Genomic DNA, 24,062 nt, shown 5'->3' on the forward strand with positions numbered 1-24,062 from the left:
TTAAAAACCTATAGTGTGGACTCAGCTTTAATCTGAGTTTTTTTTATCCATAAAAGGTGAGCTGTGTTGGAATAAAATACCTTTTCATACATAGTCCCCCCATTTTAGGAGATCAAAGGTAATGTGACAAATTAACATATACAATTAACATATCTTAAATAAAGTTGTAATTGATTTTCCCAAAAAAAGTTAATTTACTTCAGTAATATGTTTGGGGTCTTTTTCCTGCTCCAAGATTTTCTGGACACTTCAGAATTCAACCTACTGCTGCTGTCAGCAGGTACATCACTGATGAAGACAAGTGAGCCTGTTCTATTGGCAGCCTTACCTGCTCAAATCACAACACTGCATTTTATTTTTTCATATTTTCCTCTTACCAACAATCTGGCACATTCTCTCAAGCTGTCTACTAAACCTTTTCACAGAACTCTGTTGTCTCTTTCTGGTATTGTTTAGGCCATACTGTTTTGATGCTAACTAGGGTTTTTGCACCTTGCAGTCTAGACTCTGTAGTTTGGCTGATGAACTCCTCTGTGAATAGTGACGACAGTTGATAGATCTACACTTGCTTCCTTGGGAGTGTTCCTGATCCGTCAAACTTTGTTGTTTGTTCTCAGGATGAGCTCAGCCATGATTGGTGCTATTCTTTCCCGACCGTTACCTGTTTGAGCAGTGTACTGACTTGCTAGGCTACATTGTAAGAGATCTGAGTGCTCCCTGGCTTGGGGGTATGCACGGAATTACTGAAAAAGGATAGTATGTTGATTTAACCTTTGTTTATTTTTATTCATTGTAATGTTATAGTGTTTTATGATGAAGTGAATACATACATTAAATTATTTTCTCAGGTGGTCTGAGCCTTTTGCATAGTTATATATACGAATACCTATCTCAGGGCCTCTGCTCAGCGCATAGCCGGAGCATTATGACAAGTATTTGCGATATTTCCACCCTCCCCTTTTCAGTCACATGAACAGTTTCTACTGTCCCGTGACCTGCCCCTTAGCAAATAGCAAAGAACAAGTAGCTTAGGATGTGATGCTTAAGTTTCTTCTACGCATGCTAAGTTAGAGTATGCAGCATCATACCTGCATGAATAGGAATAAAACCTGATATGTAGACTATTTGAATGCCAGTTGTTTATTTGCGGCATTTCTTTCTTCAACTTTTATAAGCTATATTGGAGAATTTATATCCTATGCTATCTATACCCTATACTTTCCAAACGGAGTTATAGATCAACTAACAGACAACGCCTGTGTAAACTATACAATTTGGTTTTGATAACTCATACATCATTCAGCTGTAAACGAATAAACAAGCCAGCGAGCAGTCATCTAGAGTTTTAACAAGCGGAAGTGCGCGCGCTGATTCCCGCTGACGGAACATAGGTGAGTGGCTGTTTTCATCTGCTATAGCTTCAAGAGGCATTATTTCAAAATAAACCACAACATAAACAAAACAATAGGTAAGCTGCAGATTTACGGAATTGCCCGTTTGAAATGTTATACGACCTCGCGTAGAACTGCTGTGTAACCAACCGCCGTCCCACTTCCCCTTTTTGGATGCATGAAAAAAACGCCAACTCGCTACAATTATTCAAATCTTACTATTAATTGTTAATTATTAATTGTGAATTATTCAAGTAGCAATTCATATTGCATGACGTCGTATCTTGCGTTTTCGAAGCATCCAATTAATTTAGAATCTCCTTGCTTTTCAGGTGTATAGTCCTACCGTGTTGTTTTACATTTTAAACCCTGCTTTTTCCTTCTGTTCTCCTTCTGTGCTTTTAACACCCACATTTTTTTTGAAAGCATTACTTACTCAGATCAGTTGACAGTTTTATTGCCAACCTATTCTTTCCTTAAAAACTTATACAAATAATATTTCAATACAGGGTTACAAAAGGTCCAGGTGACATCTAGAGCATCTAAAAGCAAGCTTTTCTGAAGGTCATGTCTAATGAACACACACCCCTCCTCACCCATGGGGTGTGTGGTCTGTCTGCAGACACAGCTGTGTGTGGCATGGGGGGGTCAGAGGGCACTGGGGAGGCAAGCACTCCTAATGTTGTCCCCCGAAAACTCAACACTTTCTTTGGGGTGATTGTGCCCACTGTCCTCTCCATGTTCAGCATCGTCCTCTTCCTCAGAACCGGTGAGTGATTAATGCACAAGCATATAGTGTGTATCAATGCAATTGCCGGGTGGTGTGTGGTCCTGTAACAATACTAATACTGTGTAATGATGTTTCCCCATAGGGTTTGTGGTTGGTCATGCGGGGCTCTTGCAGGGCCTTGTGATGCTGCTGGTTGCCTACACTATTATCTCCCTCACCATCTTATCCATTTGTGCAATTTCCACCAACGGTGCTGTGCAGGGAGGTGGAGCCTATTGTATCCTGACACGGGTTCTTTCTCACAGCACAAAAACATTTTGCAAGTGCGTGTGCAGTAAAAAATATGTTCTTAATGTTAAAACTTGATGCCACATTAATTATAGAACGTTTTATTTCTTATCACTTTTTATGGGAAATGTCACCTTCGTATCACCCACTCAACATTAAAAGATTGTGCATGCAGGTTTCTGTGTTTTGCAGTCAAAACTGTAGAAAAAAAGATACGTGATGAAGATCAGTGTTTTTGGTGACATCCTCCAGTGTGCATCATATGTTTTAACTGTGCAGGTTACTATTAACCCTTTTTCTTCTCCTGGGTACAAAATAAAATAAAAGTAATACTTAATGCCTTGACCTAATGTCTGCCAGTCATGATTAGTCGATCGTTGGGGCCAGAGTTTGGAGGAAGCATTGGCCTCATGTTTTTCCTGGCCAAAGTCTGTGCGTGTGGAGTCTATGTGCTTGGTCTAGTTGAGGCTCTACTTGACATATTTGGTCAGGATGCAGGTTGGTCTTGACATTTTAAAATTTCTTTTTAAGCCCCAATACTAATTCCGAGCATGCATGTTAATGGGTTTGTGCTAGTACTTCAAGGAACTCTACAGAATATTTTTTAGAAGGTTGAGCGTCGTGCATTCAGAAGACTTGTTTGACAATGTCGTCTTCTATATCCCGTCCTACCGTAGCATCGTCCTCTACGTTGCGGGTGCTTCCCCAGGGCTACTGGTACACAGTGCTGTATGCTTCCATAGTTCTCCTGCTAGTTCTGGTGGTGTGCCTGGTGGGCGCCCACATCTTCGCTCGCACCTCCTGCTTCATCCTTCTGGTGGTGACCATCTCCTTGATGTCCATCTATATCAGCCCCCTGGCACTGACCACACCCCTGAACTTCCTCATCACCCACCAGGGCCCTGGAAACCAGACCCTCACCTACAATGCAAGCTACACAGGCTTTAATGGCACCACTCTGAGGGACAACTTAGGCTGTGAGTACACTGCTGTCCAGGGTCAGAAGTCCAGAGTGTTAGGAAGAAGGGGTGGTATTTCAGGTGTATTCTAGGCAAGTCTTGATAGAGAAGTGAAACTGTACATTTATAGAGCTGTTAATTTTATGATTTTCGAGAGAGGCCAGTTAAAGCAAGTGTTCTTCCTCTTTTTCCTCTTAAGCGGGCTACACTGTGGACTACAGCACCGGTAAAGTCATGTCATTCGCCACCGTTTTCGCTGTCATGTTCACCAGCTGCACCGGAATCATGGCTGGAGCCAACATGTCAGGTACAGTTTACACACACCATCACTCGTGACAGCTGGCGTGTGTTACCACACGTCGACTCACGTACGGACTTAAACATGAAATGTTCAACCATCTTCCCCTCTATTTGTGGTCTGCAGGAGAACTGAAGAATCCCAGTGTCGCCATTCCCAAAGGCACCATTATTGCAGTCCTCTACACCTTCATGGTCTACGTTCTGCTCTTTGTCCTGGCCAGCTCCACCTGTGAAAGGTCTGAATGGTTGTGCTGTTAATGAGGCTGGGAGGGGTGGGAACTCATTTATTATACTTCGATGGTGGATTGGGTGAGGGGACTGTGGATCTGTCTCTGTCCAGGTGTGCGTCACACCATTTATCAGACATCAGTGGAACGATTTGATGACACTTGGGCATTTTCCCCCCCCCAAGGTTACACTGATTGGCAAAAGGGGGATGTGGTGCCATCAGATTGAACATGCCCTTTACAAGGCCTCATCCTGTTTTCTATGAAGAAAAAGATTCACGTTGTTGTTCTGCCACCTAAATCAGTAGACAATTTGCAAAGACTGTCTAGACATAACATATTCACGAACATTTATATTGACCATACATGTTTTTTTCTTCTGTTCTGTGACTTCATCTGTTAATTTCTTTTGCTTTGTTTATTCAGCATTGTTTAATACTCATCATACTGAAGTTTAATACAACCAACTAATTCATGTAATTTGTCTAGGACCCTGTTGGCTCAGGATTACGGGTTCTTCCAGCGTATAAACATCTGGCCGCCATTTGTCACCATTGGTATCTACTGTTCTGCTCTGTCAGCAGCCATGTGCTCTTTGATTGGTGCGTCCCGGATCCTCCACGCCCTCGCGTTGGACCAACTTTTTGGTAAAGATGTTGTAAAAGAGTTTTAACAATAAGAGGTTACTGGCTGTAACAGAGTAAATTACATATTGTTGGCTAATACAAAACAAGGAGCCTGCTTTAATATTTATGTTTTCTTACCCACAGGTTTTCCATTGGCCCCTGCTGCTATCAAGTCAAAGTCGGGTAACCCATGGGTGGCGGTGCTCTACACCTGGGGACTGGCACAGGTGAGAAGACGATGTATTGTACAAAGCTGTATGGTGGTACTTTTGACATTCAAACATGCTCGGAGACAATGTTTTTGGTTTGACTGTGTTGCAGTGTGTGGTGTTTGCCGGCCAACTTAATGCCATAGCTGGCTTAGTCACAGTGTTCTACCTGTTGGCCTATGCTGCTGTCGACCTTGCCTGTCTGGCTCTTGAGTGGGCATCGGCCCCCAACTTCAGGTAAGTCATGCTGTACAATCCCATATAAAAATAAGACCTTGATTTTACACTAATTTAAACCCAGGTAATCTATATTTACACATGCAACTGCCCGCAGCTGCTAATAACGAATCTGCAGCCCACTATAGGTGATAAATTAAAATGAGTTCCTTACCCAATGACTGGTTAAAGGAATTGCTCACCGAATAAATGGACTGCTAGATTTCAGTCTACTCCCAAATTTTTGAGCATTTCAAACATATATTATTTTATTTTTCAAGTTATATTTTACTGATCCATCACTTGTGCTTTAATCCATAACACACAGATGGAATGTTTAGCTAAGGAACGCTCAATCTGTGCTTTAGGACTGTATTATATTGGCCTGTTGTTTAGTAAAATTAAAATTAAAATGCAATTAGATTGATATCTACAACAACATTTAGCTACAATTCACATGGTGTTTAGGTTGGAGACAATAGAGCCAAGCTGTGCCCTGGGATGAGTTCAGAACAGAGTTGTGTAACTCCGAATGAAGGGAGAGCAACTCTAATCCAGTCATGTCAAACAACACCCCACATATTTCATTACAGACAGCGGAACTTGGTCCATACAGTCCTTAAACATACCAACCAAATCATCTACATTCACAAAATATTTAAATAGGTACCCCTTGGTTATTACACTTATTACAATTCAGGGTTAACCCAGAATTTTAGGGTAGTAACTTTCAAATGAACACCTTTATGTATGATAAAACTGATGCATTTATTTTGGATATCGACTAGCAGAATAGTTACCTAATCTAATCCTAAACGTATTTATTTTACAAAATACACTAGGGCTTAGTCATCATTGCAGGACATGACTCTCCTTTTCTGACATGAGTGGTTTACTCCATCGACACAACAAATATTAGGCTAACATTTATAAATCACTCATTCAATAGCCGAGCATGCTCGAAAGTAAATAGACTACCTAGTTAAAATATGACAACACAGTCTGCAGTATTGATGTGCAATAGGCTGTGTAGTGCTCTTATGACAAGGCAGGAGATAATTACTTTCCTATCTTTTGATAAACAAACAGTTAAACAGTGTCTTTTACGTAGAAGTGTTGGCTGTTAAATGGACTTTGAAATTATTTGGGAAGACAATTGAAGAATGCAACGGTCATTGATTGGCACTGCAAAACTATTACAACATTAAGCCCACACCTCCACAGAAATATGATCAACTGTGTTTTTTTCTAAACTGGCAATAACCAGTTTAACGTAAACGAATCACACTGGAAACTGTTTTGTCAGTATAAAAGGTGAATGACTGGTGTTTTCTATTCGGGTGTAGCTCTGGATCTTATTCACAGAGATGTTTGTGTATCTCTGATTTATTAATGAGATCATTCTTATATGTTGAGTCATTTATTGTGCACACAAATCCTAGAAACTCCTTTTTTAGTCAGAACTTAATGGTGCATTTATGGATGGTGGATACATTTGGTCCTGGTTTCCCAGGCCTGAATCAGTCTCTGATTTAACATTTGAGTCTTTATGCATTCACTATTATCTAGAGCAAAAGGCGAACAATAAAAACCAGAAGCGTTTCAGGACCCCAGAACATGTAATGAGCAGCCCTGTCTTACTGTGTTACACCATGGTCTTGCTTAGTGAAGTTGTTTTATATTAATTATTTAACCCTCAGTACCCAGCTGAGTTTTCCCTTGTTTGACTTGTCTCTTTCTCTTCCAGGCCCACATTCCAGGTGTTCTCCTGGCACACATGTCTGCTTGGCATCCTGAGCTGTCTGGTGATGATGTTTGTCATTAACCCTGTGTACTCCTCAGCCAGCATCATCGTCCTCCTCCTACTGTTGCTCTTTCTGCATTACCGATCGCCCACAAGCAGCTGGGGTTACATCAGCCAGGCTCTCATCTTCCATCAGGTACCCACACCGCCCACGTACATCACGTGCGCTCGTGTCAGCCCCCCAGGCGTTTTTCAGTAGAGATGATGGTTGTGTCGGACTTGTTAGGCCAGAGTAGCCAAGTGTGAGCACAAGTCGAGGAGTGGACCGTTTTGGGGTGGTGCTATTGCATCTGCTGGACATTGGACATGGTTGTGGTTTTCTTACAGCAAGACTACATGATAATGTTACCATTGTTTTATTTCACAGGTGTCACACCGGTTCCACAAAGGGCCGAGTGTCTGCAGGTTTTTGGTTTTTCCTATAAATTGGTTCCTAGTTCATACCTACACAACCAGGTGAGGGTAGAAACTAACCAATCAGTGACCTAATTAACCAATCAAGTACAAGGTGAGAGCAAAAACCTGCAGACACTCGGCCCTCCGTGGAACCGGTTTGACACCTCTGTTTTATTTGATGATTAAATCAATCTGTATGTAACACCCGTATGGCATACGGACATAACTCAAACTGGGTGTATCGGGATTAACAAATGGAACTCATATGATAATAATGTTTCACACTGTATACATAAATACATGCAACATTGGCTGCTGTTTCAGCCATGTCTTTGGTCATGTGGTCCAACCAAAAATCAATTGATGGCTGCGTGTTACACCTGTTGAGAAGCAACATTCAACTTCATGACCTTTTTAACTCGCAAAAGTATTAGTCAGGTTCACCCAGTTATCAAGTGAGCTCATCCTTATAATGCAATACAAATTGAAAAGGCTGTTTTAGCTCTTAATTTTTTTGCTTAAAGCCAATCTTGTCAGCAGCCAATATCAACTTGGTAAATCATGTTTCTTCCGTGGAGTCCAGGGCAGGTTGAATTGTATGGCATAGCTGCATGCAGCAGAGGATGGACATAATGTCAGTGGGCAGTATTCATTGCTAACACCCTATTCGTAACATTTACGATCAAGTTGCGTATTCTGTTGCGTCTTCATCACCAAACATTGATGTTAACTTCTGAAATATGATGAGTTAAGAGTTTTGAAATTGTGTAGTATGCTCCGAGTTTTAGCCTCCATATTCATGTCTTCCATACATGATCTGCTTTTATTTGGAGCCATGCCTAGCAGTCACGTGATTTAGTACAGTGAGACGTTGACCAGTACTTCAGTATCTTGAAACATTTTAAATAGGGAAGTAATTCCTTTGCTAACTTTGAAATAAAAAAAAAATTCTGTTGCAAAATGTACAGTGACATTTGGGTTATTTCACTGCTATCATACTTGGTGCTTTAAATATGGTGTCTCACAATTACCTTCTCCTGTAGGTGCGTAAGTATCTGTTGATGCTGGATGTGAGGAAGGACCATGTGAAGTTCTGGAGGCCCCAGGTTTTGTTGATGGTTGCCAACCCTCGTTCCTCGTGTCAACTCATCAACTTTGTCAACCAGCTAAAGAAGGGAGGCCTGTTTGTGCTTGGACACGTGAAGCTGGGAGATTTGGGTAAGGTTAAAGTGATGTTGATGGGGGTTCTGGTGCCAGGTATATAATGTGATTATGACACTCAATAATGAGTTATCTAAGTGTGATATTCCTAGAAATGTGATGTTTACACAGAACGCTGAGTCTAACCACTCCGCCTCATCTTTTTCTTTCAGACACCCTGCCTTCAGACCCTGTTCAGCAGCAGTATAACTTCTGGCTGAGTCTGGTGGACAAGCTGGGAGTGAAGGCTTTTGTGGACCTTACTCTGTCGCTCTCTGTCAGGCAGGGAACACAGCATCTTCTGCGCATCACCGGCCTAGGTGAGACACATTCTCCCCATTATTATTCTGTCATCTGTTCACTTATGTAGCAACATTACCTTCTACAAATTCTTGTTAGCTAGGAATGTTAGCTAAGCTGGTTGCACGATCGTGATTATCAACAATAGTGCAATGTGCGTTTTGCCTTCAAAATAAAAGTCAATAGATGTAGTGGAGTCATTCCGTGTTTTAACTAGGTAATGCTAAACAATGTTGTAAAGGTGTTCTATATTCAAGGAAGAACAAAAGCTGTAACACAATTAAAGTATACGGTAATGTGTATGACTGATTTAAAAAAAGATAAATCGTGATTTATCTTCAATTGTTTTCTTTCTCTGTATAATACTAATTTAGAGCATCAGTCTCCTTAAACAGCTACGCTGTGGCCTCAATTACATTCTCCTTAACTGGATAAAAGACCAACTACAAGTGTTTTCACTGGCGATAATTAGTGGTTTATTTATTCACAATTTAGAAGACTTTTAATCATGCAGATACAAGGGTCCTTTATCTGACCTTTTTTGATGGATTCTTTAGTTACATTTTTAATTGGTTTCAATAAGTAACCTTCAAAAAAAAAATCTCACTAAAATGAAGGCAATTAGTCGAAAGATTGGTGATTTTCAGTGAACTCAACGATCCGATTCAGTAAAGAGTTGAACTTTCCATCACTAGTTATTAATGTCCCGTTGAAGTCTAGCAAGCCAAAGCACAAGGTATTTATTAAAATGTAACATCATAATTAAATCAACCTTAAAATCTAATTTAAAAAAATTCTAGTGTTTTCTACAAGGTCCTTGTGAATGTGTTCTTGGCATACTTATCTGGCATACTTATCTTAGGTGTAGGAATAATTGCATTCTTGACCAAAAACATAAAGACTGATGTCCCAGTGCTAGTAGCTTATTCATGTATGTAAAGGACAGTGGACTAAACATGCAGTCAAATTAAATGACTGAATTAATCTTTGTGTAGAAAAAAATTATATGCCAGATATTTGTTTTACTATATTATTATTTAAATAATGTGCTACTGATACCAACTGAAAGATTAAGTGGCTCGGTGTATTAATTATATATGTACATTTGATTGTCCTTTACTTTTATTCCCCTTCCAGGTGGCATGAAGCCCAACACTCTGGTCTTGGGGTTCTATGACAGTTGCACCCCTGAAGATTACTTCCTCCAAGACCCAGCTTTCTGTGAGTCAAAAGGGTCTGGTGGGGACGATTTTGGGGTAGATCTGCCCTCTCTGCAAGCCCACTTTCCCCCAGTCCGCCATGTGGAGAGCCCACGCTGGCTCACCCCAGAGGAATATGTGGGTATCATCTCAGATGCCATCAAGATGAGTAAGAATGTGTGTCTGGGCCGCTACTTCTTCCAGCTGCAGGGAGAGGGTATTGGGACCAAGATGGACGGGGCTGATAGGACCATTGACGTTTGGCCCCTCAATCTTCTGCGGCCGTGTAGCACGTCTGCAGCATCTGTAGATGTGTGCAGCCTCTTCCTGCTACAGATGGCGTGTGTTCTCAACATGGCCAACAGATGGCGCCATGCCAGAATGAGAATATTCCTGTGTGTGGAGGCGGAGTCCAGCGACCAGGGCTGGGTGGTTAAAGAGGAGACCTACCGGGAGCTGTTGAGAAAGCTGAGGATAAGGGCCTCTATCAAGATAGTGCCTTGGGACTCTGTGGTGCATCTCTACAGACCAAAACGGTCACAGGACCAAGAACTGGGGGAGCCTGAGGGCCTGACAAAGACTACACCAAACCTCTCAGAGGACTTCCTTTCTGCAGTCAATAACCTGCTAAAGGAGAACAGCGCTCAAGCTGCTGTCCGCTTCCTGTATTTGCCACGCCCCCCTACTCAATCCAGCCAATCACAACAATACCTCAGTCAGCTAGAAGCTATGACTTATGGTTTAGGCCCAACCCTCTTGATTCATGGTCTCACCCCAGTCACCTGCACTGAGCTTTGAATATGTCACTGTGTTTATGGGATCAATAGGTCATGTAACTGACTCAGTCCTAAACATTATAAGAAGGGCAATCTGTTACAATTCTTAAAATATAACGTTAAAAATATTTTTTGTTAGAAAATAAACACAGGCTCACTACACAATAGAATCTATAACTATAGCTCTGTTTCATTGTCACATTTTCACATCTTATCTAATATACACAAACATTCACTTTCACTAATGAACACATTGGTCACAGAGTAAGTCCTTGTGGTACCTAGCTACCTTCTGTAATGTATTTGTAATGTACTTTTTCATACTTTAATTTAATGCAATATTTGTCTCATTCCTTGGTATTGGTTGTGTAATAATATAATACAGTATAATGTTGCTGATATACCTAATATAGCTAGAGTACTATAGATATAGCGTACTCAAAGAAAATACCCATATACTGAAAATGACCCAGGCTGTTATCAAAGTGACTCAGTGACACCGAATGAATGTTCAATGGAAGTGGATCCAATAATCTGGCAGAATTGAAGAAACATTTTGTTGATACAGGTGTATTACAAATGTATTTTCATTGGCTCCTTTTCCCAGCGTATTACTCCTCACATTGACCCAGTTTAGGAAAGCTATCATATCGGTGTCCTGTGTTGCTCTGTTGGTAGAGCATGCTGTTTGTAACCCAAAGGTTGTGGGTTTGATTGGACACTCATCAGTCAGGCTTGAATCTTATTCCAGACTACCATGTGGTCCACAAATTCTTGAGTCTGCTGTGAATTAGATGGGTACCTAATACTTGACTACATTGTAAAAGCAGCAAGCTATCAACAGGCAGATTAAATATGGATTTCAAAGTTATTGTCTAACTTTGAAGGTATAAGTCTTACGCTAATGGTCTTACCATTCATCAGTTACTTGGAAAATGCTTTTTAATGTTGATGCTGTTCTGCAATGCTTTTCTCATGTACAGACAATGGTGGAAACAGAACATCATGGAGTTACTGCAAGATTGTTTTTTAAATCATAAGCTATTTCAATGTACTAAATACACATTTTTTGATTGTCTTTGGCACTATGTGATAGCTTTTACATTTAACAAGACTAGTGGGACTTCGTGCTTAAGCATCCTAGAATCCAAGTTCTCAGGTTATGCCCCAAACTGTTCTGTGGTCTGTGGACTGATCTGCGCATGCCAGGTTGTCTGCTACCTAGTTTTGCAAGACTCCACCAAACTCAATAAAACATACAATTATTACATAAAGCATTCTTGGTTCAAGAGTAAGAATCAACAATCTGCACATGGAGAAGTAGTAACTATAACATATTTAAGGAATTTGTGAATGAGTTAGGAAAAACTGTATTTTTACTGTATTAACAATCCAAATCAACCATAAAATACATTTAAGACTCCAGTTCTAAAGTAGGAAGTCTATATTCTTAAAGGTATATTGCAAGAATGTGTTGCATAGCAGACATTTTCAGCTTTTTGAGAGTTGCAGCTGTACCTATGCAGAATACACATTTTGGAAGTGAGCTAAAGAGAATTTTCTGCTGTGCTGACATGATAGATTTGGAGTCATCTTGTTTATATTACAACATAAACATTACACAATGTCCTTTCCATCATAAAAACATTTCAAAGGCAGCCTATTTGCATGTACAAAACATTGACTAAATAGAAAATTTAAAATATTCACAAATTTCCAATGACCTACAATACCACATATACTGTACAATTAAGTAGCAAGCTCCTTTGCACTACTTAGTCCTCCTTGCTTGAAGAAAGTTCCTTCATTTCATCAATTTTTTTCTGCATGCTCAGTGCAAATTTCTCTGTCTGCTTCACACAGTAGGAAGAAAGGCGTAGCCATCCAGGAAAGAATATAGACAGAGCTATGTGCTGTGGTAAAGCAAGAATACATAATTTACTATCAGAAAATACTAGGATATACTGTACATTCTGTATTACAAATTTTTGGCTTAGGTAACAAAACAAATGGTAACAAAGTTTGTTTAAAACATATCAGAGGATAAGGGGTTCTTACCTGAAGAGCATGGGACACACATCCACTGGTATAGCTGGAGTACCCCACCGTGTTCAGAGCTTCACAGGCGAAATCACTGGCACTCTTCACCAACATGTTGGGTGGCAAGTGCTTTGTCATGTTAGTGGACACCATAAAGGGTGCCACACACTAAAGGAGTAAAAAATGAGAGGGAAAATATGTGAGGAAGGATACAGAAACAATGTTGGTAATGGTTCTGCTTTTATGTAATGTGCTGTTATCACATTAAACAAACTCCCCCTTGTCAACGCTTTTAGAATTCAGTATCAGGGAGCTATCCTGTATTTACCAGTGGTATATCAAAAGAAAAATGTCACTCCTATAGTTTGCACAATTGTATGAGTGAAACTGGTGAAATATAAGCACCCAATATTTGACCTTTATAAATATTTACCTGAACTGTAATTCCTCGTGACCTGTACTCTGAATTCAAAGCTCTGGAAAAGTATGTCACAAAAATCTGCAAAAAAAGAAAATGGATAACTGGTTAACCATGATCCTCTGTAACTCCTTTGGTAGAGAATTTTGCTTGCAACACCAAGATAATGGATTTGAATCCATAGACTATAAATGTATACATAATACATAAATGCATACACTGTAAGTCACTTTGGATGAAAGCTGCTAATGCTGCCAAATGGCATATGTACTGTATCAATACATTTCACACTGTCTTAAAACTACAGCATATCTATGTGCATGATATTGTCTGTGTTGTGTGTGTGTGTGTGTGTGTGTGTGTGTGTGTGTGTGTGTGTGTGTGAGTGAGATCCAGGTCGATGTGGACATGTGGATCCAGAACTCCCCACAATGTTTTTGGTCAGGTGCTGGGTTTAGGTCAACATTTAAAATTGGGGATAGTGTTAGAATTTGGATTACTTGCAGGAATTGCATTAGGTTACATTTAGGCATAATGGTTTGGTTATTGAGAATAGGGATACTATTAGTGTTAAGTGTAGGTCTAGGGAACATGGATTTCTTGTTTTCCAGTCCCTTCAAGGATAAAAAAAAACAATGTGTGAGATGGCCAGATGGCCCCACAAAGATAGTAAAACCTGGCAATAATAGGTTTTTTAGTCTATGTTGGGTAAAATTTACATCTGGTGTTATTGTTAGAATTGGGGATAGTTCTAGGAATTAGATTTAGTTGTTAAGGTTAGGTAAAATGTAAACATTTCTAGTACCCACAAACTTTGGGCCTCACAAACGCATGTGTAATTGTGCATGTTTGACTGACAGAAAGTTAAGTGGAGGGAGAGGCACCTTGGTGGCTGAGTAGAGAGACAGCATGGGTTGTGGTTCAGCACCTGCCTCGGAAGACATGTTGATGATAAGACCATTTCCTCTGGGAAAGACAGGACAGGTATCTATAGTGACTTGGGTAAGTTTAGTACGGTTTAATTATTATAGACCAATGACAGTTTACAGAGTAAACATTTATTAGACAAATGATTCAAAAATATACTGGAAAAAGACAGATTCTTGTGATTCTCGTTGATACCATAAACATTATGCATATGTACCTTTCAACCATGCGTGGGAGAACCAGTCTAGTCATCTGAGAAAATTCCAAGAAAAGATAAGCCTCTTTACATCTATTAATCACCAGTGTCCTCAATCACCCCTATCATCATAATCATGGATCATTAACCAAACCTTGTGGAGATTAAAATGCTTGACATTGACAACATTAACCTCCTAAAATCAACACCCACCATATTTTTCACATAATGATGATGAAATATGAGGAGTTAAATGATTTTGTGCCATATACTAGTTTAGAAGCATTCAACATCTCAGTGAGTGTGTTGGACATGACAAGATAATCTTACCTGAGTGACTGAGAGTATGTTACAGTTTACAACCTGGGTGGTTCTCTAAGTTAGGGGGGAAGGAAAATACAATTAAATCAAGCTTGAAATCCAACCATAGCAGAGTATAACCATGCTTTAATGTTAAATAGCACCCTAACCACTCTATATAAAAGACCATATACAGTACCCTGGTAAAGTATTCCAACACATTTTTTACTGAAATACAAATGGTACAATTACATTTTGTTCTATTTATTATTTTATTTCAAAACAAAGACACTAAAAATCTAATTTTGTAAGATGACATCAGTTTTATGTTGGAAAATATTTGTAAGAAAAATATTTAACTGATATACAGAATGTTGCTTGCATATATAGTAAACTTTTAATTTATCGGTAAATATGTTCCACCTTGCATACAGGGATTTTGACTCATTCTTTAGGGCAGATGTGCTTCAGCTACACGTTGGATGGATGATTCTTGTGGACAAAATTTTTCAAATAGTGCCACAGGTTCTAAATGAGACAGAAATCAAGACCTTAATTGGGCCACAGTTCTTTAGCCACAAATGTTACAGTGGCCTTGTTCTTGGGATCATTGTCCTGCTGAAAGGTTAATATCCTACAAAGCTTCAGTAGTTTAGCAGACTGTAGCAGGTTCTCTTGCAGTATTTACTTGTATTTGGCTCCATCCATTCTTCCTTCAATTTCAACAAGATTCACAGTCCCTGCTGATGTACAGGCATCCCCAGCAGGATGTTGTCACCACAACACTTCACTGCAAACAAATTAATTCTAAAAGCTTTAACAATAGCAAGGTATTTTGTTTGTTAAAACACCATTACATTTGAAGAAACCCAGAATATTTTGGTGTGATGTCGATGCATGGGCAGTGTCACATCTGCACTGCATGTAGCCTTCGAAGTTTTAGCAAAACATTTTTTCCCACAGCTGGGTCACTACTATTTTTACAAACTATGCTTTGCTATTACTTTAACATCTATAGAATGCAGTTTGGTCTTCATTTTTCTTCAGATGCACGGCCAGGGTTTTTATCCAGAAAACAAGACAGCAACTTTAAAGGTTCACAGTTGGGAGAAAATTGTAAGGTCTCTTTGTCAGGGCAATTTTCATCTTTATAAACTGGGAGTGTTCATAACAAAAAGGTTGAACACGTATGCAAGCAACATATTTCTATTACATTTTTTCTCCCCAAAATACAATTGCCAACTTACAGTAATTGACTGAGTCTCAGTCTTAAAATCTTTAACAACGTATTTTCAATTTACCATTTCAAATTCAGTAAAGTATGAGCATTGGTCAGAGGTTAATATACTTTGTAAGACTTAGTGTTGGTTGTGGGAATCGTACCTGCTCAGGGTTGGGTATGTCCAGAAAATGCACCAACTTGTGTGAATAGTTCATACCTACGTTGTTTACTGTAAATGTGAGAGACAGAAGATATTTGACTAATAACATAAGCAAACCCTTACCTTCTTTATCATTATTCTTTCCAAACGACACTTAATTGCAGACTAGCTCTACTTCCTTTCTTATTTCCTAGTCCATTGTTTGAATATTTATTCTCTTCTTTATATAATTTATATTAGTGCCCTACCCAAGATGCCTATGTCCAGGTCCTGTAGAGCCTCAGCTATAGCAGGGTAGATGTCATTGCCCTCTGTGAAATCGGTCTGGATGATATGGGTCTGGCGTCCATGTTTGTGCTCTGAAATATATTGCCATAATTTAAGGGGTAATATCCCTTTTGTAAATCCATCTGTTGTACCAAATGTTTTGGTCCTTCACTCACCAATCTCCTTGGCGACAGTGCACAGCTTATCTTTGGACCGGCTAATCAAAACAATATCCAGTCCTCTTCTGGCTAACTGAAGTGTCCATAAATAAAGAAAATGTAATTTAAATTCCTATACATGTTTGAATCTTGTCAGTAAAAACACAGGAATGGGATACAGAACAAAAAGGTAATGTTAACAAAAATGAATTAAGGCTCACCTCATTTGCATAGGCTTTACCAATCCCTGAAGTGGCCCCTGTAACAACTGTAGAAAGGAGAGAATTAGGTCTATTGTTATATATATTTACTACTGTTCTGCTCCTTAGCTTCTCCACTAACAAGTCTCTGACAGAGGTTCAATTGAGCAAAAATGGGACGGCAGGGCAGAATGAAGGAACGTTTTCAAGGACAATGCGGGCAGATGTAATCCCCAACAGGAAAATGAAGTTGTCACTGAAGACTCAAGTGGACCATTGCGCAACAAATCTTGTTCAACCTAACAGCATATATCATCTTAGGTACAGCTGTAAAGTGGAATGTGACATGTGGGAAACCCAACCCACTGAACAGACATGGAAAGTGAGGTTTCGGAAGTAAAATATGCATTGTTTTGAGTCATAGAAATATTAAATATTAAGGATTCCTAAAGTACTGTCCAACATAGATGTTCTGGACTTTGTCAAGATGGTTAAACCAGAGAGGGAACCAGGCAAGCCTAGTTCAGCTGGCCCGCAATTAAAAGTGACAGAAGTTATTGCCCTCACTGGATTCAAACTAAGGTCTCCCACCTGAATGTCTGTGTCTTTTACCATTACACTATGATGCTATACATTTGCCCAGTGTTGGTACAGCATCCCAACATTAGATCATTTAGTCATGCATTAACATCAGACCACGTTTGAAACATTTCTTATTCAGGTTACCTCCACCACAAACAGAATCTATGAACTGTATGGCTTTTGTCACTGGCCGTTTAAACAGCTTATTAGCCAGTAATAGACTAGTATCTAACTTACTACTTGGAATAGTCATGAGATTTGAGCAATTTCTAGCGAGATTGAATATGAACTTGACACAGCCAAAGCTATTTCATTCCATGACACAAAAACTAGTTTTTCTTTCATTCGTGAATGACATTGATACAGTAACTATCAATATAGGTGAAGATAACTGACTTTTTCGTCAAGTAAAAAGACAAGAGAATCGTGGAAACTCCTACTCTTTTACTGCCCAAGGTGTTTTTATCTAGCCTATTACCCCATAAATCATGTAAGGATGCATACTTCTAAAATCCACCAGAAATACTCGCAATACAAACTGTTTTATTTTAGGCTTACTATAACGTAGCTGCTGAAGGTTGTAGCCAGCAAAGTTTTTGTCTCTCCTGATCCAAAAACCATGCACGGATGCGTACTTCGAAAAATCCACCAGAAATAGTTGCAATTAAACTGTGAACAGTTTTATTTTAGTTTAACTATAATGCAGCTACTAAAGGTTGTAGCCAGCAAAATCTTTATCTATCTGGAACAAATTCTGATGCATAACTTCCTTGGACTGTAACGAGATTCGAACGCGGCACCTATTGATTGCAGGTCCGCATCTCTAACCACTACTCTATTTAATAAAAAGTGCAGTCACTCAATCACTCACTCAGTCAGTAAGAGACATTTGCTCTTTTTGGCCGGTTCTGCTTACGCGGTCCGGCAAAAATGTGTATGTTCATGTAGTGGCAATTGGTTGTAAATGTTTCAACCTCTGTGTTGAGAAAAATGTATAGCTACTTACCAAAGTTATGCTAGCTAGTAGCTTCCCAATGTCTGTGTTTGCGTGCCAGATCTATGTGTGTGCTCTATGAGGAGATAGGCCAGGTGACTTAGTTGGTGATTGGACACCAAAGAACACAATGTTTGATGGGATAAGTAGTTAATTTTCCCATTCACTCCCTGTGACCTTTCCAAGTCTGTGTTTATCCCACAGTAAACTGAATGAAGTGGAACCAGTTCCATGCTCATTGTCAGTTTACTGTTATTTCAAGCTAAGAGAAATGTACAGAAAGTTGCGCTATTTGTTCTCCGATTTTGAGGATATCAGAAAACGAACGTTGTCTACATAGACAGGGAAAGTGGAGGTGCTGCCAAACCGGGTCTGTTTATTTTGATATAATCAACTGCATCAAGCTCGCTAGCTGACATGGATGTTAAGTACTTTTATGTGGCTAACTTTTTCCTATTCCTTAATTGCTCTCGATTATTAGCTGGCTAGCTAGTTAGCTACACAGGTGAGTGACCCTTAAATCTGTTTGTGGGAAAAATAATTACTTGTATTTATGGCTGGAAAACTAGTTAGGTAAGTAACTTGATAATGTTAATCCAGCCAGCCAACAATTAGCTGGGCACACATAGCTAACTAGTAGATTATTGTAGTGAATGTTACCATTGGAAGTAAGTAGTTAACACCATAATTTACTAGAATGAACTGGGATAAACAAAAGTAAAGATTTGTTACTATTAAGTTACTATACCAGTTGAATTTGTAATGTATGAAGTGATAACTCTGAAGGGATGTTTGTTGTGTGTGTGTGTGTGTGTGTGTAGGTAGTCTGGCAGAGAGGAGAGCTGAAGCTGAACCAACATGACCCCAGTAAAAAAAATAAGAGGGTATCTTCCTCGCCCAGTGCTGGGGATCACTCCTAGCACAGCAGATGACTGGAAGCCTACTGACCTATCCACCCACATAAATCCATGTGTGGCACTCTTACTGTTAACCCAGCACTGGCATCCCTACAACCATCATACTGTATCTACCTCCCACTCTCAGCTCCACGTGGCCAGTTTTGGTGTTAAGACTGGGTTAGGCTGTCAACCCCTTTTTCTCAGGGACTGTGTCCTTAACCCACACCCTTCTGCATAGTTAGAACCCACCAACCGTGAACTTCTTCCTGTCGGGTCATACTGTTTGCCATGGAAGAAGCAGGTCAGTGGTCAAGTATCAAAAGTTTGGGGTCATTTACAAATTTAGGACCACGGAAAAGAAGCAGCCTATGGTGCCAGAATCTTGCGTCACCCCTGCTGGCTTTTCTATCTACCGGCACGACAGAACATTGGAGTCAGGTAAAAGTAAGGGACGGAGGGGTCTGCATTACGGTTAACTCTTGCTGGGGAATGGATGTTGCAGTGCTATCTACACACTGTTCACCAGACCTGGAGCTACTGTCTGTAAAGATACGGCCCATCTACCTTCCACAGGAATTCAGCTCAGCGATTACCACAGCAGTCTATATACCCCCGCAGGCAGATAAAACGTGCGCACTAGAAGACCTATATGGAGTAATAAATGGAGTAATAAATGGACTTGAGGATGCCCACCCTGAGGCAGCTGCTATTGTTGTTTTACCAAAATATCACCAGCACATTAACTTTCCTACCCGGGACGATCAGACTCTTGAACATTGTTATTCACAAATAAGGAATGATTACAAACCCCTCCCCCGCCCTGCATTCAGTAAGGCAGATCACATATCAGTTCTGCTCCTCTCATCCAATTGACAACACCTAAAACTGGAAAAACCGGTTTCTCAGACAGTTCAAAGCTGGAATGAGGGATCTATTACTGCTCTACAGGACTGCTTTGAAACAATGGATTGGCAGGTGTTCTGTGATGCAGCCGATGGGAATGTTGATGATTACACAGCCCTGGGTTAATGGTAATGTAGTAATGTAGTAATGTAAGCTCCTCCGCCTGTAGCTCTGGGGAACTGGAGGCTTTGAGGAGGTCCAGATATGACCTACGGAAGGCCATCAGGGATGGAATAGGAGAATCTAACTACCACAGCTCTGACCCCAGACGCATGTGGGGAGGACTGCGACACATCACAGAACACAAAGGGAGAAACAGCAAAGATCTTAATCCGTCCGCATAGCTCTCTGACGATCTCATCACCTTCTATGCAGTTTGAAACGACCATCACAATTCCTTCAGGGAGGCTTGCTGAGGACCAGGATGACTACTCTGTCCCTAACCACAGCTGACGTAAGGAGAGTTCCTGGATCCTGGACTTCCTGATTGGCAGACCCCAGGTGGGGAGAATGGGCAACCTCACCTCCTCTGCACTAAACCTGAGCACTGGAGCTCCACAGGGTAGAATTATATTGGTAGAATTATATTCAATAATTCTACCAATTGCTGGTAGTTTACAGTACTTTTTCTTAAACAGCTGCTAGTGTACAGCGTAATGTATATTGTGGCTTTATTTTATTATTATTATTATTATTTCTGGCTATACTTTTGCTTATATATTCTTCTTTTTAACTTGTCAGTATGTAGTTGTCGGGTGCCATGTCACAATCATTTCATTGTGCAGGATGACGCTGTCAGTGCATTTGACAAATCAACCTTGAAACTCCAAAAGTTTGGGCTCACTTACAATGTTTTTTGTCCATTAAAATAACAAATGTCATCTGAAATACAGTGTACATAACATTGCTAATGTTGTAAATTACTATTGTTGCAGGAAACTGATTTGAATGCATTATCCACATAGGGGTACAATGTGAGTAAATAACAGCGCGGTGTGACCAGTCATTGTTACGTCACTCGTACCTAGGCGTTCTAATGATGCATTCTAAACAATACGTTCTAATCACACAGGTGTGACCGTACCCTTCAGGGACCACTCTAGTCTGATCACACCGGTGTGACCGTACCCTTCAGGGACCACTCTAGTCTGATCACACCAGAGTGATTGTACGCTTCAGGGACCACTCTAGTCTGATCACACCGGTGTGACCGTACCCTTCAGGGACCACTCTAGTCTGATCACACCGGTGTGACCGTACCCTTCAGGGACCACTCTAGTCTGATCACACCGGTGTGACCGTACGCGTCAAAGGGTTAAATCCACTATGAACTGTCAAGGAAATTAACTTTGCTTTAGCAGACAGATAATATTCACACTTTCTGTCAATATCTAATATTGCTTGAACACATATAAAACACTTTTATAAAACAAACATATGTTTATTGCTGGGGTCCTAGAACAAATACCTTCATTTTAATACACCTTTTTTAAATGTAAATTCAGTAAAATATGTTTATTTTCTAACTGAAAGTATGTCAATACAGACATACAGACATTGCCCCCGATCTTGCAGTCATGATAAAATATCTTATGCTAGCCGGCAACGCCTATGTTAGCATTGATGTAAGTTTAGATTTACAGTCACCCGAACCTTAGACAGCAGAAGACCAAGTGTAAATCCAAAAAATACCTTTCATAGCTCAAAATCAGTTTTTTGTTGAAAACGTCTGCTTAGGTGAAATGCTCCTGCTCCTTTTCCCCAGGCAGAGAGGGGAGTCCTACTAAGCATATGCAGAGTTTCATCACTCTAGCTTTCTGATTTGAGGAATTTAGTCTGTTACACTTGCCCCCGGGCTCCCCTACTATAGCCTCGAAATTAGCTCGCCTAGCCACAGACAGATGCGAGTCAATATTTTCACCTGGCTGTGAATAGTTAGCTAGATTTTCCTAACGTTACCTAAAAAAATGCAATAACGTTTGCTACCTGGACTCAAAAACCAAATAAACGCACCATGTTTGGCAGCCCCTCCTCTTTCCTTGCCTACTTAGAAAACGCTTGTTTCCCGATAACCTAATTAAGTTGAAATCGGAGAACGAATAGCGCAAATTTCTGTACATTTCTCTTAGCTTGAAATAACAGAAAATGAATAGTGGTGAACTGTTTTTTACGCAACCCTATATTCTGTGGGCCTACCATTGAACGAATCGTACACGGATTCAACAGGCTTCACTAAATGAGCAAAATATCTGCTTCCCTGTTATTCACAGATGGAAACAATGTTATTAGTAACTCCTCGTAAAATAGAATCACCCTTTCAGAAATTTCTTAAGTTCTATCATTTAACAATCACTGGCTACTGTAATACGCAATAAATGAACAGTATGACTAAAATAACATGAAGCCTACTTTACCTGCCCATTGTCCATATGCCTTTAAATCAGCTTGCCAAACTTTTGACAACACATACACTTTGAATCCACACCAACATCCACAGGACCATTTCAGCATGTAATACAGCACCGTAAAGCCACCTATAAACACGAGTACCATCGCAAGCATCGAGTCAGGTAGAGTATCCATGGCAGAGAAAATGTTATGGCTGAACTAGTTAGCAGACAATACTAAAATTGAGATATTCGTTCGTTTTATAGTAGAAACGAACATGCTTATTTAGACACACAAGTACATGCAAACCTCCGCCCAAAAATGTATCTAATTTGCGCATTGGTCTGGAATACTGTATGGTTAGTCACAACAAATCAATTGGCAGAAGCAGTGCGACTCTATCCCGCCCCTAAAAAACTCCTTCACATTACGACGTAATGTCACTACGTACGTCCAATTCACGCAATCTCTGTTTGGAAGAGTGCACACTGGCGCGTATAGGAGCCTTTCTCTCATGAGATCGTATTCGTTTTTGGAGATTGCAAAATTATGACCTTTGTATTCAACAGAGGAGGAAAATAGGGGAGACTAGGGACAGTTGTAACACTTTTAGCGATTTTACTAATCAATCAAAAAACATTTACACTGGAATAGCCAATATGCTATATTATAAACGAAAATCTGTCAACTACTGAAACAATGTACAATATTTAAGGGGATTTATGAAATATGTACAGGTTGCAAAATTCATTGAAATACAGTCACTCCACTGTTACAACCATACCAATGTACAGGGATGGTTGTTACACATGCCAGGGAGGGGTGTGTCATGTCTAAAATATACATCATTAATGTTTTTTGACTATTCATTTCTTTTTTTAAATAATGATCAGGCCTACCTTTTGCTGGTAACTTTCTCTGGGAGTTGTGTCTCCTTTTTTGTAAGCAATAAAATAATCTAACTGAGCATGTGCAGTGTGAGTGGAATCACTCTCACACTAGCTTGTTTTTGATTGGGGGAATTCAAGGTGTTACAACCGTCCCATGTATTCACTATACCTGGTCTCCCCTATTGTTTCAGAACACAATATGACATGTTTTGTTTGATTACTTTTTTCTCAACATGTTTCTGTAACTAAACCATGTAGCAATTTATTAAGCAAGACTAGTAAGAAGCTAGATTTTGCCTTGTTTCAAACAAATGTGTCAACTGAAGTCAGTCATTGTCAATTTAGCCGTCTGCAAAGCTTTTTGCATTGAGGGATTAGGCTCCAGTACGTTATATGTACAGCATGCGTTGAATATTTTCAACACGCGAGTTTGCTATACTAGGTGCAAAAATTCATAAAAGGTACAAATGTAGTGCAGCTGAGTACAGCTAGCTTAAAACACAGTTTCCCAATTGACCTAGTGAGATATGTTTAATTATTTGCAAAACATTTTAAGTTATTCTTTTTAAGAAATTGCCAGCACTTAGCTCCCACTTTCCAGCTTATTGTTTGATACTTACAGACAAAGTAGATACATCCTGAATTAGCACAGCTTTCCAAGGCACAATTCTATACCCAGAAAAATATTTAAGCCTGTTTTCTTAGTTGCACCAGCTTGGAAAAAAAACATTCAGTAGCTAGGTTGTACTTCATTTTTTTACTTTAATGAACTAGCACTTCATATGGCAAAAACACACAAGATTTGAAAATATTAGACACGTATGAGACACTAAATGCAGCAGTGGCTAGTCCCACAATGCAAATGCACCTTTCTGCACTGCTCATTTGACTGTGACA

General features: G+C 39.8%; 2 protein-coding genes across 3 annotated transcripts; one reads left to right on the forward strand and one right to left on the reverse strand.

Moving 5' to 3' along the window:
• Positions 1-1,014: 1,014 nt before the first annotated feature.
• slc12a9 (solute carrier family 12 member 9) lies at positions 1,015-12,041 on the forward strand. Of its 2 annotated transcripts, none has more exons than XM_010893469.4 (14): positions 1,015-1,391; positions 1,901-2,160; positions 2,264-2,398; positions 2,770-2,907; positions 3,087-3,386; positions 3,568-3,675; positions 3,793-3,904; positions 4,385-4,542; positions 4,666-4,748; positions 4,843-4,967; positions 6,694-6,886; positions 8,190-8,364; positions 8,520-8,666; positions 9,784-12,041. In XM_010893469.4, the coding sequence occupies exons 2-14, from the start codon at positions 1,959-1,961 to the stop codon at positions 10,641-10,643; spliced, it is 2,736 nt and encodes a 911-aa protein (XP_010891771.2). In that variant the 5' UTR covers positions 1,015-1,391; positions 1,901-1,958; the 3' UTR covers positions 10,644-12,041. The 2 variants fall into 2 exon arrangements, with proteins under 2 accessions (XP_010891771.2, XP_010891772.2); XM_010893470.4 differs by lacking the exon at positions 1,015-1,391 and adding an exon at positions 1,393-1,468.
• Positions 12,042-12,060: 19 nt separating this feature from the next.
• On the reverse strand, positions 12,061-22,607 carry hsd20b2 (hydroxysteroid (20-beta) dehydrogenase 2). The gene is made up of 11 exons (XM_010893471.5): positions 22,302-22,607; positions 16,531-16,577; positions 16,328-16,403; positions 16,133-16,243; positions 15,886-15,953; positions 14,533-14,577; positions 14,224-14,258; positions 13,964-14,045; positions 13,095-13,160; positions 12,680-12,829; positions 12,061-12,534 (listed from the first exon to the last, which is right to left on the reverse strand). The coding sequence occupies exons 1-11, from the start codon at positions 22,468-22,470 to the stop codon at positions 12,397-12,399; spliced, it is 987 nt and encodes a 328-aa protein (XP_010891773.1). The 5' UTR covers positions 22,471-22,607; the 3' UTR covers positions 12,061-12,396.
• Between the last annotated feature and the right edge of the window lie 1,455 nt (positions 22,608-24,062).

This window comes from Esox lucius, chromosome 7, assembly GCF_011004845.1.
Source record: "Esox lucius isolate fEsoLuc1 chromosome 7, fEsoLuc1.pri, whole genome shotgun sequence".
NCBI lineage: Eukaryota > Metazoa > Chordata > Actinopteri > Esociformes > Esocidae > Esox > Esox lucius.

Coding starts and splice junctions, on each gene's coding strand:
- slc12a9 (XM_010893469.4), top strand. CDS start 1,959: ATGTCTAATGAACACACACCCCTCCTCACCCATGGGGTGTGTGGTCTG. Junction 3,387..3,567: donor TCTGAGGGACAACTTAGGCT/GTGAGTACACTG, acceptor TTTCCTCTTAAG/CGGGCTACACTGTGGACTAC. Junction 4,749..4,842: donor ACACCTGGGGACTGGCACAG/GTGAGAAGACGA, acceptor ACTGTGTTGCAG/TGTGTGGTGTTTGCCGGCCA.
- hsd20b2 (XM_010893471.5), bottom strand. CDS start 22,470: ATGGATACTCTACCTGACTCGATGCTTGCGATGGTACTCGTGTTTATA. Junction 14,259..14,532: donor ACATACTCTCAGTCACTCAG/GTAAGATTATCT, acceptor GAATTTTCTCAG/ATGACTAGACTGGTTCTCCC. Junction 12,830..13,094: donor CACGAGGAATTACAGTTCAG/GTAAATATTTAT, acceptor TTACTCCTTTAG/TGTGTGGCACCCTTTATGGT.